This window comes from Sinocyclocheilus grahami, unplaced genomic scaffold, assembly GCF_001515645.1.
Source record: "Sinocyclocheilus grahami isolate Dianchi unplaced genomic scaffold, SAMN03320097.WGS_v1.1 scaffold2010.1, whole genome shotgun sequence".
In the NCBI taxonomy this organism is placed as follows: Eukaryota; Metazoa; Chordata; class Actinopteri; order Cypriniformes; family Cyprinidae; genus Sinocyclocheilus; species Sinocyclocheilus grahami.
In genome coordinates, this window is record NW_015507189.1 from 38,625 (window position 1) to 54,653 (window position 16,029).

Below are 16,029 nucleotides of genomic sequence, written 5' to 3' on the forward strand. Positions count from 1 at the left end.
ACACACACACACACACACACACACACACACACACACACACTTTTTTTTCTTTTGGACTATTAGCAAGAAACACCCACTCACTGCCATTATAAAGCTTTGAAGAGCCAGGATATTTTTAATATAACTCCGATTGGATTCGTCTGAAAGAAGAAAGACATATACACCTAGGGTGGCTTGAGGGTGAGTAAATCATGGGGTAATTTTCGTTTTTGGGTGACCTATCCCTTTAAGACATGCTTTTTTGGGGGGCGTTAAATAATGGCGCAAATACCAGTAATTTGACGAGCGCAAGCGTTATAGTAAATCGCGTTGCATGATTTATTTTAATACTCTCCTCCCATAAATTTTGCGTCTGAAAGGGAAACTCCTACAAATGCATATTCAATAAGGTCAGGCGCCTACTAACTGTCCATGCCTTTTTCAGCCCTTATTCTTCACTCCCATTTATTTTTGATCTCAGGGACGAGTTTGAGAGAAGGAGAAAGACTGTTTTTGCTTTAACACACAGCAAATGCACATATTGTCATCTGTTGAGTAGACAGTTCAGACCGTACTGATACCACTTCTCTAATTCCTATACAGATGCCGAAGCACACTGAGAAACAATGTAATAATTTATAGGCTATGAATTACCCTTACAAAAATTAACCATGGCTTAATTATAGTAAAAGTGTAGTAACCATGCTTTGTTTTTTGCATATTGATTACTATTTGTATAACCAGTTTTACTACAAACACTGGTTAATCTATGGGTAGTGTAATAAAACCATGGTTAATTGTGGTTACCATGGTTTAATAATATAGGCCTAACCAAGTATTTTTTTTTTGTAGTAGTAAAACCATAATTTTCGTAAGGGTAAAAAAACAAACAAAAAAAAACATTTGTTGCAAGACAATGGATAACCATTTATAAGGTCAAATTAGCTGCTTTTAGTCAGTATGAGAAGTTGTTGGGTCACTTTAACACATCCAGACGCGTTTGTGAAAATGTAACTTTTTTTTTACTTGACACAGTTCTAAAAACGCTGCGTTGTTTCAAATGATGTGAGACGAGCCGAAACCTCAGTTTGAGAAAAGTGGACAAGTAGCGCAGTGAAATAAGTTCTGTGTAAACGTCTAACACGGAAGAAGATAATTTAAAGGACAAAAACGTGTAAATGCCTTCAAATGAAACACCTGAAAGATGTCTTCAGGTGAGGTGACCGGAGGCTATAAGTGGGATAATTTCGACAGGCTTTGAATTATTGGAAACATAACGAAACCCGAAGTGTAAAGGCTTCGTGTCGTCATGGCCCGTCCTTAATTATTACTTTCATTAAAACCAACATGCTTCGTTTTGGCATTTAATTTTAATTAGGGTATATAACTTTTGACTGACCTGACTGATTACTTGCAAATGTTCCGCTTAATGTGTCTTCGATGCTTTTTCCTCTGTACATTCTGTCTCTCTCCGAGCTTCTCTTTCTAGGAAATGAAAGTGAGTGGACTGTGACGCTGTGGGCTGTGCAACAAAGCTGACATCACTGGAGCAAGGGTGAAGGCGTCAACAAAAATGTGGCCTGATTTCTATGATGTTCTGATGCCGATTGAAGTTTAAATAAATATTAAGACATATGTGTTAAGTGCATATGCACCAGCTTGTACTATCTGACACGACAGCCTCTTTTATTCTATTACATGATTCATGTCTTTATTTCATCATTAACTGAATGGGTTACATTAAGTTAAATCTCTTTAGTAAAAGTTTATATGCCTGAGCAGCAATTTCAGTCACAGAGGGAAATAAAACACAAAGCTGTTGAATATCAGATGTTTCTGTCCTCCACCCTTCAGCAAACCTGTTGAACAAAAACTAACTGAACAGCTTCACTCATTACTCATTACTAACCAGATTTACTTGATTCCTGTCAGACGTCTACAGAAGCTCTTTTTGAGAATTATGGAGGCCTAGATGTTGATGTAGATAGATAGATGGTCACTTTATGAACTATATATATATATATAAGGGGTGTAAATCGGATGGTTCATCACGATACGATATTGATTCTCATACCCAGCGATACGATATTTGCCGATACCTCAAAAAAATCTACGATACGATTACGATTCAATTCGATACAGGAGTATATCGATCGATATATCGATATTATGATATTATATATCTATTTTAAACAACCATCTATATTTTTATTAACTCACAAATGCAACCAAATATATAACATGAACATTTATCTGAAATGTTCACATCCTGTACCTCTATTGGGACATTCACAACAAAAAATAGGCCTAAACATTTTTTTTAAATAATAAAGAAAATAAACAATTGGAAAAACTATTCTGGCTGCTACTGTGGGCTCAGTGCTAAACATATTTTCTACAGATAACCAAATTACAAGCAATAGCAGAAAATAAAAACAATACAACAGACGCAAGTTCAATAAACTGTGCTTTTCAGGTTTTTCAGCTCAGTCTAAAATAAATGTTCAGGTACGCTACAGAAATTTAATAATCAAATGTAAAATAACTGCATAGTCTTCACCATATAAATTAAGTATAGATTAATCATTTTTGATGTTACAAAGGCTATTTAGTCAGGAGCAGTGAGTGCTTGTATTTTTATTTGACAGCATTAGACTTATTATTAGTTTGCTTTCACTTTAAGAATGAAAGCACGGATTTAACTACTGATACACAGGCGCGTGCAGAGGGGGGTGTGGTGGGTGCTTGAGCACCTGCCCCTTTTCCCCTTGATGGCCAAAGTGCCCTTTTGTCAAGGCCATTTTTATATATTTTTTTTTATTAAATGCCCTTTTGTGAAATATTATTATTTTACAAGAAGGACGTGAAGAGAGCATGCACAGCTGCTGTTTATATTGCTGTGTAGCCTGTGGAAATAACCTTAGCTGCAGCAAGGGGCTGTAATATTTTTGTTCAATATTTTCCTAATGACAATTTTATGATTGGTTTATAAAGGCTACTACAAACACATTTTTTCCCATTTTTATCACATAATAAGGCAGAAAATATATTTTATAGTTTCTTTACTAAATTATGTCAATCAGTAGCTACTGCATTATACGTATAGTTTATTTATTTATTACCTGGAGATAACTTGAAAAACACACACAAACCATATATATTCGCAGTCGTGTGTTTATTGTCCTCACGTCATCAGTAAAAACGTTTCAGCTTTTTATTAAGCTCAGCTACTGCATAGCCTGATGCTTTTGTCCATATTATGGGTTTCCTGCATGTCATAGTTATTTCTTCTATGAGTCTGTTTTAAACTTTCTGCGCGAGATCGCCCTCTGGCCTCGAGTATGAATGAAACATGCACTCCTTATATTCACATCTCATTTTGGATAGGAATAAAACGTCAGGTCATGCATAGACTATTGATATTGTCTCTTTGAATTTAAACTCAGATTTAAATCTAAAAACCTCTAAGTTAACCCACCTGCCCGGATAAAGTGCAGGGGACGAATTTACATTTTACATGTCACGTCACATCACATTTGTATTTTTTTTTATTTTACTAAAATGACATTTTTATTAAATATTAAAAATGCAGCTAAAGTAGTTCTACACAGCAGTATAAACAAAGGTGCCTGTTCTCTTTCGTTCTTGCTGTTTGATCGGGAAAAGTTTAAAGGGCGTCGAGGGATCTTGTCTTTTTATGTTATCTGACTAAAAACTATTCATACTTTGAACTTTTAGGCCTATTATTACAGTATTTATTTAAAAAACATAGAGTGCATTAAAATAATTATCATATAGCACTGATAAAACGGATTTTCTCATCCTACAAATTTTACTTATCAATCCTGTTTTTATTATCATTATCATACAAAAAATGAATAAATTCAGAGCAGGATTAGAATATAATTCCATAATAAACAACAACAGTAGTGTTTGCAACAGCAAAACCACCATACCCTGTAAACTCAGTAATAATAATAATAATAATAATAATAATAATAATATAATCCAGTTTCTAATTTCAGAGTAATTAAAAGGTGCAAAGAAAAAATAAGTTTTAAACTTAAAATGGTCTTTTCTGTTCTGTGTTTCTTTTTCAAAACTGTGTCACAGCATTTGCTGCTGTATCAGTACAGACGCATCCGTTTCGATACACGTCTCAGCAAGGAGCACAGTCTTATTTTAAAGCCGTGTCCCATGTGCCCCTTTTATACTTTGAGCACCTGCCCCTCCAAAGGTCTCTGCACGGCCCTGCTGATACACATGCCTTTTCTTTCTCAACTGTTTACGTTAGACATATGCCTAACCGACTATATTTACTAGGATATTCGCCAAAACGCGCATTTTGATGTAATTCTGTCTGTATTTATTCATTCATGCACAAAACAGCGGAAGAGAGCTCAATTTAGTAGGCTATTTGCGCAGTGTAGACACAGCTGTCTGTGTGTGTGCGCGCGCTTCAGATGTATGTGCAGAAAACCTCTCACACAGCGCTCGACTGTTCCGCAAACAATCCCGAGCGTCCTTTATGCTCACCTTGTGCTTTCGGGCAGTCCTTATATCGAGTCCTGACACGTGAGTTTGAACGAGAATGCATGCGTTGGCGGTAATGCATAGACTGACATTATGTGAAAATGTGGACAGTGGCATACGTGTGGCATCGATGCATCGTATCGTCAGACAGGGGCGGATTTAGTGAATTGGAGGCCCCAGGCAAAATATAGGAATGGGGCCCTATACATTTTCACACATTTTCCTAGATCGACCTTGAGGTTCCTTTCCGACTATATTTACTAGGATATTCGCCAAAACACGTATTTTGATGTAATTCTGTCTGTATTTATTCATTCATGCACAAAACAGCGGAAGAGAGCTCAATTTAGTAGGCTATTTGCGCAGTGTAGACACAGCTGTCTGTGTGTGCGCGCGCTTCAGATGTATGTGCAGAAAACCTCTCACACAGCGCTCGACTGTTCCGCAAACAATCCCGAGCGTCCTTTATGCTCACCTTGTGCTTTCGGGCAGTCCTTATATCGAGTCCTGACACGTGAGTTTGAACGAGAATGCATGCGTTGGCGGTAATGCATAGACTGACATTATGTGAAAATGTGGACAGTGGCATACGTGTGGCATCGATGCATCGTATCGTCAGACAGGGGCGGATTTAGTGAATTGGAGGCCCCAGGCAAAATATAGGAATGGGGCCCTATACATTTTCACACATTTTCCTAGATCGACCTTGAGGTTCCTTTTTTGTTGTGATGCTTGCTGCTGCACAATGGTGCCCCATAGTTGTGTCCAATGTTTCTACATTTTCATGTACATGTTATAATGGATTTCTTTCATGTTGTAGTGGGGGACCAGATGATCAGTGAGAGCAGAACGAATGTGTCAAACGTTTTAAACTCAACAAAATGGTAAAATACATACAGTATATCAAGAGCATGCTCACAGATGAGAACAAAACAGCGTTGGATGAAGTGGATTAGAGCCCTGCAGGGGTCTCAAATATAGGCCCTAGACTGTCTTTTTCCCCTTTCCCCCAAAAAAGCTTATACTACTGTTTCAGCTATTAAAATAGTTCCGTTTTGTATGTAATGGAAAAGGGATTACATTTTGTTTAGTTTTTTTATAAAGTAAATTTAGAAAAACGTTTGGAGCATTTTTTGTTCGTTAATATGTACATTTTTTTAAGTAACGGCCAGCGGCAGACAGTGAATTGATCATAGCCTATATGTTTTATCAATTTAGCCTTCTCAAATCATCACAACTTGCCTACAGTAAAGTCTATAGATATAAAACAGTTCAAGCATATCACAATGTTAGTTTAATGTTTAACTTAGATAAATGTGTGCTGATAGACGCATATCCAATCGGTACACGGTCTCCCTACTGTTTACATTCACTTAAGACGTAATCAACTATGTTTACGTGAATACTCATCAAAACGGAAAATTCAACATCATTTTGTGTGTAATTCTCCGTAAATGCGACGCGAAAGAGTACTCGTGCGCTGTGAGAGGCGCTTTCTGTGTGTGTGTGCTTCAGTGTCTGCGCTCAGAAAACCAGACCGAATTGAGTTCTCTCTTGCATCGTCAGATTTATCCATATGTCTGCTCTTCTCTTACTCCCACATATTGACATTTTTGAACGTTTTATGCGACGTGCAGCAAGTGTATATTAGCTTATATCATGCCGGCTCATATGTACGCATCTAACCTCCGAACCACTCTGCAGATTGCTTCTGAATGAATCTCTTCCCAAATCGTCCATCCCTAACATGTTCGTCTCGTTTTTATTCGTTGACAAAAATGTCAATAGATTTACCTTATAGTTTTTTGTCATTCAAAAAGAGTTTTAGTTCGTCATCGTCTCGTTGTTGTCAGTGAAAAAAATGTCTATGACGAAAATTATTCATCAACTAAATTAACATGGGTATGCTGCAATCAAATTGCCTTTGGGAAATTTGCCACAGTGAATTTCAAATAGGTTTACATTTTCAAAATTTCAAAAACATCAAAAGTTCCCCTAAATGAAACCTCCATTTAGAACATTAATGTTTATGAAAACACCTACAAATAATGATGAATGAATGCTTGTTGTGTATCAATATATATATATATATATGATAATCATTGTGCAACATCCAGGTGCAACACATGATCAAAGAACAACGCAGAAAACAAGAGTAAGTTACAAAAAGTTTGTTAGGCTACTAATATGTTTGTAGATATTACATTAGTCATTGCTGGTGGAATGACCAGTTTTAAACAAGGTAGAAGAACATAGCGAAGAGCAATTTAAATGGTACACTCTAAAAAATGCTGTGTTAAATATAACCCAGCGCTGGGTTCAAAACAACCTTGTTTACATGTTTGGCATGGGGCACATAAGCTCCTAATGATGTCGCTGTAATTATTCAGGTATTCTAGAATTGTTGCTTTCACTTTATATTTGTAGGAAAAAAATTATATTTTAACTGACAACAAGGAATAAATCAATGACATTTCAGTTTTTCTTTTCTGCACTTTTCACACAAATTAAACACAGACAAGAACATGGATAATGTTGAATAATCATCCTTACATCCTTACATGTTAGATGCTTTTAATGCATGACTTTATGTTAAACGGCATCAAAATGAGATATATAAACATATCCATATGAAAAACCTGCTGAAAGACATTTGGGTCTATTTCAAGCTAGTGTGTGATCTTAAGTAAACAGGCTTTTAATTCGTTTTTTTTTTTTTTTCGTAAAATATCAAGAAACTCAAAACAATCACATCAGGATGGCTTAGAAACAAATGTGTTAATCCACAGACACATTTAAATGGGTTTACTCAGGTGAATGCCAGCCAGCAAACGCCCAATCAGGAAAGATTAATAAAAACATTAAACTCATTAAAATCTTTAAATAACATTAAACATTACGAAAACGTGAAAAAAAACGGAAGTTTAGACTACTTCCTGTATTTGTATCTGTAACCAGCTCTTCCTATTACTTTTCCTTTAATCCTATTATGCTCAGATCTCCTGTTTCTATGGTTGCTCCATTTTTGCAGCTAAAATTAATGCAATTAATGCAGTTGCTCCTATTATTCCCACACATGCTCCAATTTCCAATCTTCGAATGCGTTCCTGGATTGTATTAAATCTCTCTGGAGTGGGATGGTGTGTCATATTTCTCTCCATCATTTGATCTATCTTCTCTAGCAGCATGGTGACTTGCTCTTGGTTTTCCCTGTTTATATTGTTGAATGAATGATATCTGCCATCACAACTGTTAATGAGGGACTGGAGATCAGGACTGTCTCTGATAAAGTCATCCAAAGGTCTACCGTTCAGTTGGTCATCATGCGTGAAGAGGATGAAGGTGTAACGTGCAGCATCTTCTCCAAAGTTGCTTCTAATCCATTTCACAATATTCTTCTCTTCATCTGTGATTCTCACATCCAGTCTGATGACTAGCAGAAACACGTGAAGACCAGGAAATGACAGGCGAGCAAATTTCTCCATTTCATCATTCAGTTGCATTTCATGCATTGTTGAATTAAACAGTCCTGCAGTGTCGATCACGGAGATGTTTCTTCTACGCACTCTTGCTGTTTCTCTGCGGCACGTTCGAGTGACTGCTTGTGGAGCAAACATTTCTATAAATGCATTTCTGCCCAGGATAGTGTTTCCTGTTGAGCTTTTTCCTGACCCAACACTTCCCATCAGTGCCATCCTGATATCTACATGTGCCGTTGAGAAAAAACACAATAACGGTGAGAGCAGGAACCATGAAACATGAAAAGAAGAGGAGGTGACAATAGGAGTTCACTGAAGAGGTGAGTTTAGAATGGAAAAGAGGATTGGACCCAAGTGTAAAAGTTCAACATTTATGTAATACACCAGATAAAGTCAGAGAGGGTAGTATATTGTAAGTACACGGAAGATGTTCTTGTCGTAATAGGGGTTAATTAAACAAGGAATTGCACTTCAGGTTCTACGTGTAGAACATGTCTCTAACTTGTGGAGTTCCTCAGGGTTCTATCTTATCTCCCGCTCTCTTCTCTCTTTATCTTCTTCCTCTGGGCTCTATTTTTAGAAAACACAATGTCTCTTTTCACTGTTACGCCGATGACCTACAAATGTATTTGCCTCTGACTAAGAAAACAAACTTTACCATTGATACTCTTACTGCTTGTCTTACTGATGTCAAATCATGGCTTTCTAAAAACTTTCTATTCTTGAACCCAGATAAAACGGAAGTTATTGTTTTTAGTCCCTCAGAACATAGGGCAAGTATTCAACCCAATCTCGGTACCTTAAACTCCTTCATTTCTCCCCATGGTCAAAATCTGGGTGTGTTGTTTGATAATTCCTTAAAATGTGATAAACAAATTAGTGCTGTAGTAGGTACTAGATTCTTCCATCTTCACTCCCTTTCTAAAATCAAGTCATTTCTCTCAAAAAGCTCTCTAGAGGTTGCTGTCCATGCCTTTATTATGTCTCGGCTGGATTATTGCAATGCCCTCTATTTCGGAATATCAAAGTCCCAAATCTCTCGGCTGCAAGTTGTTCAAAATGCTGCAGCTAGATTCTTGAAGCGGTGTAAAAAGTTTGATCATGCCACTCCCCTCTTGCGATCATTGCATTGGCTGCCAGTTCACTATTGAATTGAGTTTCAAATATTGCTACTTGTCTATAAATCACTTAACAATCAAGCTCCGTCTTATTTATCTGATTTACTCCACCCCTACTCCTCGAAGAGGAGTATCAGAGGGCACATTTCTCCTTCAGACCCCTAGAACACGCTTAAAAACCAGAGGATCTAGAGCCTTTGAAGTGGCTGGTCCCACCCTCTGGAACAACTTACCAGTTCACATCAGAATGGCTTCCACTTTATCTGAGTTCAAGTCATATCTTAAAACACATCTTTTCTCTCTGGCTTTTAACATGTAGTAATATGCGCCTTTGAATTGTTTTAATCTGCTTTTGCTGTCGTATGGATTTTGAATTGTTTTTATTTGTTTTCTGATTTTCTCCTTGTTATATATTATCGTATTTTGTGCAGCACTTTGGCCGGCCTTGTTTCGTGCTTAAATGTGCTCTAGAAATAAAACTGAACTTGAACTTGAACATGCAATTTTAAACTGTTGAAGGAGGAGAATTCTGGAGGAGGAAAAAAAACATTTAGTTGACCGGTGCAATCACATTCACATTGCATAAGGGGAAAAAATACTGATGATAGAGAAGAGTTAGTTTTATTAAGTAATGGGCTGGTAAAACTGGGTCATGGTAAAATGAGTTATGTGTACAGTACATTTATTTAGTTCGATTTCTTTGTATTTATGCAACACCACTACAATAAGTGACCAGGTAAATCCAGTAGGTGGCAGCAATGCACAAAAATAATGTTTATTTGTGTTTCTGTATAAATCCACCAAAAAAGAACAAACGACCATCTAAGGCATCCAATTCAAATTCTAACCCTACATTTTCTTGTTATTTTGTATTTCTTATTCACAAAACATGCCATCTTAAACGTAACAACTGAAATGTTTAAAGCTTCTCAAAATCATGTAATTGATTTTTTGGGGTTTATTTATTTTATACATATTTTGTGTATTGTGATTGTCTTTACAGTTTTTATTAAACACAGGTTTATTCTTCATCATCATATTCTTCTTCTTCTTCTTCTTCTTATATTATTATTATTATTATTATTATTATTATTATTATTATTATTATTATCATTATTATTATTATTACAAACAGACTCCACTCTGTTGTGCACTGCCAATAAAACTATTCATTAACAAGCTGTAGCTTAGAGTAAATACATATTAGAGAATATCTCCACCCTCTCCGTTAAATCAGATTATATTTGATATTCATCTTGTCAGGATGTTGCAAATACAAAAAAATTGTAATTCATATTTGTCATATATTTGCTTTAAAGACCCATTAATCGTCTTTGCAGATCATTCTGTTTACCTATGTTATGTTGTGTTATGGAGTTTGTTATCTGTACGCCAATTTGAAACTACAGATGTTTGTGTAAATAGATTTTAACTGACCTGTATGAGCTCTTGCCATGTCTCTGTGACTCAATGCATTCACCACGCTCTGCTCCTCTCTCTCTGACTTAATGAGAGAAAGTGAACCTGCTTGTTTTAAAAGGTCAATTTTGATCATGTGATTAATTTGCATGTGGCAGTTTTGGTTTATGATATACATATAATAATATGAGATATATAATAAATTAATAATTACTTTCACTTTAATGATTGTCGTTTTACCAGTCTCTAACGGTCAGTGGATTTATGCTTCAGGTTGTAATTAATAATACTTATAATATTTGTATTGTTAAAGTTGTTTCAACTATAAAGTGCTTTGAGAAGCTACTTTTAAAGTCATTAAACGATTTTGCTTACTAGTGTTTACATAGCTGACATTGTGATAGTTTTGGTAGAATCCTATAGTGTTTTCTACATGAGTGCTTGGTGTAAAATGCTGAATTTGTCTTAGATTAACCGATTAGGATGAATGCAAACAGGAGTAGAGTTTATCATTTAGAATATGTGTAAATAGCAGGCATTTTGAGAGATGTTACAGCAGCATTTCGAGCTGCTAACGTGTTGGGTCACATTCCTTGTGTATGGCTGTTCAAACCTGACCTGGATCATTAAACCAAAAGGAATACATACAGGAACAAAATGTAGTATATTCATCTTTTTTTCCTTCTGACAACTTACATTAGCATTTGCAAAGCCAGTTATATCCCTTACTGAGGTTGTGCAAATGTACACTTTCATAGATGCTTTCTAATTTACTGCTGCTACAGTACATTCGGTGTAAACAGTGAATCCTGGCTGTGTTAAATAGTCAAAGTGTATGCAATTATATTCTATATATTCCTTAAGATAATAAATCACAAAATAAATCATCTGATTATAGTTTCACTGTTGTTGCTAGGGATTCATTCCTTTGATGGCCTCTGGCAACTTTCATTTTCAATTCTCATGAGTCATGATGACTCTTGTTTACTTGGTTTTACTGTCTAATCTCTGTCAATGCTGTAGTCAAAAGCTCATTGTGATCAATGATTTGGTGTCTGAAATGTAAAAACAAGTCAGTTCAGGACATTTATCAGGCAACGGGTGTGTTGGAAACTCAGAAGTTAAGACCAAGGAGACTTCAGCAGGCATCTTTATTGAGAACTCGCTGTGTGGTGCTACAGTCATCAAAAGTCTGACTATGGCAGGCATACACTGTATTTCATCGCATTGAGTGGGCAGTCCTTCCCCGTTGAAGAAAAAAAAAACAGCATATGCTGGTTAGGTATTTTTTGATGCATGGCAGCTGGATTGAGCTGGTTTAAGCTGGTCCCGAGCTGGATATCCTGAATACATTGATTAGCTTGTTCAGTTGTGTTTGATCAGGGTTGGAGCTAAACTCTGCAGGGACAACGACTCTCCAGGACTGGATTTGCCCACCCCTCCTCTACACTCTGTAGTGTGGGCACATACTGTATAAGTGTTCATTTAAAACTGAGGATTTTGCTGTGTTGTTTAAAGGGTTAAAGATGTAAGCTGGGGAAAAAAAACAGCATGAAACGTAATTTAACAGTAATAAACTGTAATTAACTTACAGCAACAAACTGTAAAAAAAAAACAGTAATATGCTGGCAACTGGCAAGTTTGATTTGACTGAAATATTAGTGAAAGTTCATAGAAGAAAAAAACACTTATGCAAAGTCATTAACTGATAAGGAGAATAAATATTAAACAGAACTGTTTTTATGTGTTTTTAATTGAGTTTTGAGGGTCACCATTGTGCTGGAGAGCAGAGCCTGTGCTTTAGTCAATGATGGACCAGAAACACTGATGTTCTGCTGCATGTTACTTTATTCAAGGGCAGTGACTGTGTAGTTGACACAGTGACGATCTCTTTTACTAAATACTTCAGCATAGTGATTAAAGAAGTGAACCTTTTTCGAAGTTTTGAATCAATTGAACCAATTGCTTCGTAAAAACGATTGACTGTTTTGAAGCGGTCGAAACACCACACGCTGGTGATGCCTGCTGGTCAAAACTGTGAAAATGCAACAAAAACTCATGCATAAATAGGGTGAACAGACGTCCCGCTTTTCCCGTGACAGTCCCGTATTTCAGCTCGTTTTTTTGTGTCCCGACTTATTTTGAAAAAAATCATGTTTTGTTCTGTATTTCAAAATGTCTTTACAACTGGGTGATTAGAGCGAGTAGTAGAAGCATGGCTCGACAATAAGGACTGCCTGATGGCCCGGGGCCAGTGTGAAAGACGTTCAGGACAGTAGACGGATTTGTCATTTGCCCGATCGGGCAAAGGCATCGGAACATTTCCCAACCCGACCTGATTTTTTGATTAGTTTGACAGGGAAAACTGTACGTAAACAGAAACACACACACGCGCGCACATATATACATATGTTCATTTATATTAAAAAAAACACTCACCAGAAAAAAAGGGCAGGTGCTCAAGCCCCCTTTGATGTCTTTGTGTGCACGTACCTAAGGCTATATATATTAATTTAGATATCATGAAATAAAATTTCTCATATCATATCATCTCAGATCATATAAAACCCATAGATGCTGGTTCAATGGTTCGATCTCGATGCACTCGCATGATTCACAGGTTTACAGAGATCATCGCCTCCCAACTGCAAACCATAGACATTTCTAAACGGTTTGAAACAGTTATGACATAATGAAACCTCGATTACTAAAATCAAGTGACTTTGGCAGGTTGATACGTGCTCTAAACCACTGTTTCGAAACAATTGATTCACAAAAGTTTCGATGCTTCACAAAGCAGTGCTTCAAAAGCGCCCACACTCTCAGAAAAAAAGGTATAGAAACTGTCACTGGGGCAGTACCATTTCAAAAAGGCACGCCATCCTGGGTCAGAAGTGTTTTAAGGAGGAAGTAAGTGAGAGATGTCCTGTGAGAGATGAGCACAGATTTGTGAAAAGAGCATCTCAGTAATAGACACTCCAGGTCTGTTTGATACATCCATATCAGAACAAGAACTGAAGAATGAAATAGGTCGATGTGTAGAAATGTCTCTTCCTTGTCCTCATGTGTTTCTGCTGGTCATCAGAGTAGGACGATTCACAGACGGAGAGGAAAAACAGTGAAATGGATTCAGAAGAACTTTGGAGAACAAGCCATATACACTCTTAAACATAAAGGTGCTTCACGATGCCATAGAATAACCTTTTTGTCTGAAAGGTTCCATAAAGAACCTTTAACACCTGAAGAACCTTTCTGTTTCACAAAAGCTTCTTTGTGGTGAAAGAAGGTTCTTCAGATTACAAAAAGGTAAGAAAGAGATGGTTCTTTAAAGAACCTTTGACTGAATGTTTCTTGGTGGAACCAAAAATGGTTATTCTATGGCATCGCTTGAAGAACCTTTTGAAGCACCTTTATTTTTAAGAGTGTGCACCATCATTCAACATGTTCACTTTTTACAGTGTAGTGGATCCCATATATGAACACGGAGCGGTGTCAGTTTAACACTGGGGATTTTACTGTTTTGTGGGTCATGTCTTTTCAGTTCAGTCTATTCTGTCCCTCTCTGTAGTCTAGTTGTAGTTTTTCAGTTGATTACCCCCACTTTTTCTCTCTGTCTAGAAAATGTGTATTTAGTTTTGTTCCTTCAAATAAAATATTACTGTATTGATATGCAAATCTTTAAATGTATTGGTATGATTCTTAAGCCTTTACACTCTGTGGCACAATAATAATAACAGTAAAGGAGTAAGTTAAACTCTACATTTTGAAATCCTGACTTTAGCTAATTCATCAGTTAACACATGCACGTTTAGCTATAAATTCTTGCCATCCTCTTGACATTGTGGTAAAGTTCCCTGGCAGTGACCCCTAGGTCACACTTTTACAACTGCATAATACACATAACACATAGATAATACACAATATGAGTTAATTTATTAGTTTATTCCTTTATTTAATAATCATTTTGTTATTAAAATCTATTAAACAGAAATGCTCTGTTAATTATTTTATTGTGATTAGAAAAGTAGGACACAATATTTAACAAACAAGTACAATTTGTAAAAGGAAATCTGGTGTCTGATTGATTTTAAATGGTTATGTTTTATATTTATATTTATACACAATTTAAGTCAGTGCCTTTTATATTTTTTGTCTGGATGTATATTTTCTCGCAAGCACCCAAGCTGCTGCTGCTCCTATAAGCACACCTCCTAGTGCTCCTACTGCTGCTGCTTTCCATGTAGTTAATTCACCTGCTCCTACTTCAGAAGCTACTGCTCCTAAAAATATACCTGCTCCTCCTCCTATTTTTGCTCCAGTAACATATTTTCTGATTAGGATTTTATCCTGTGTCTCTTTATAGTCCTGCTCATTGTATCTCTTGTACACATTCTTCCTCCTCAGTCTGTTTATCTTGTCCAGAAGCTCAGTGACTTGAGATTGATCTTCATCTTTGTTGTTAAAAACATGAAATCCTCCTGAACACTGATCAACGAGTGATCGCAGTGTTTGACATTCTCCCAGATGATCTTCTACTGTCTCCTGTAACTGCGTATAGAGCACTATTGTGTGTTTTAAGACTTTTGCTCCAAAATGATCCTGGATCCATTTCATTGCTGTAATGACCTCCTCTGTAAATTTAACACCCAGTCTGATCACCAGCAGAAACACATCAACACCATCGTGTGCACAATCAAATATCTGCTCTATTTTGGTCTGAAGATCTGTAATCTTCACTTTTGTATCAGAGAGTCCTACAGTGTCGATCACATTGATTCTTCGTCCGCCCACTTCCGTATGTGCTGCTGCACAGATTTTGGTTTTAGACTCAAAAGAGTAGCCTTCTTCAAATGTTTTTCTGTCTCCACCCAGGATGGTGTTTCCTGATGCACTCTTTCCTGCTCCAGTCAGACCCAGCAGCACAATATTCACACGTGACACTGTAAATAAGATGAACAGACAGATGAATAGATAGATAGATAGATAGATAGATAGATAGATAGATAGATAGATAGATAGATAGATAGATAGATAGATAGATAATTTACTTTGAAGAGGTTGATCCATGCTTCTCCTCCGCATCTTGTCTGTCAGTTGACTTACTTAATTTTATCTCTCTTGATTAAGAGGAAACATATATTAGTAATAAAATATATTAGTAAGGAAAAATCCTGTTTTTTTGTTTGTTTTGTTTTTTTCCAGTCAAATAGTTCATTGAATGTTGTCATAATCATTTTCTATATATATTTAAAAAATAAGTTAATACACCAAACATTCATTTACAGATTATTTTGTGCAACAGTAGAATTAAACATTTATAAAAAGTAAAAAATAACAGTCAGTTTCACTATTACAGGAGCTGTGTGAAAAAAAATTTAAATCATCGAATACTGAATTTAAAGTCAACACTAAATTAAAACCATAGAATTATTCTACTAACAGCAAGAAAATCGCCATTCTTTCTCTATTTTATTGTATGCAGTATTTCCTCATATGACCAA

General features: G+C 36.3%; 2 protein-coding genes across 2 annotated transcripts; both read right to left on the bottom strand.

Annotated features, from left to right (window-relative positions):
* Positions 1-7,520: 7,520 nt before the first annotated feature.
* On the bottom strand, positions 7,521-10,595 carry LOC107573694 (GTPase IMAP family member 2-like). The gene is made up of 2 exons (XM_016260140.1): positions 10,547-10,595; positions 7,521-8,215 (listed from the first exon to the last, which is right to left on the bottom strand). The coding sequence occupies exons 1-2, from the start codon at positions 10,563-10,565 to the stop codon at positions 7,521-7,523; spliced, it is 714 nt and encodes a 237-aa protein (XP_016115626.1). The 5' UTR covers positions 10,566-10,595.
* Positions 10,596-14,400: 3,805 nt separating this feature from the next.
* Positions 14,401-15,472, bottom strand: LOC107573695 (GTPase IMAP family member 7-like; the record flags this gene model as incomplete). The annotated part of the gene is made up of 2 exons (XM_016260141.1): positions 14,401-14,414; positions 14,821-15,472. Coding segments are annotated over 2 exons (666 nt in total), but the record flags the coding sequence as incomplete, so codon positions are not given.
* Between the last annotated feature and the right edge of the window lie 557 nt (positions 15,473-16,029).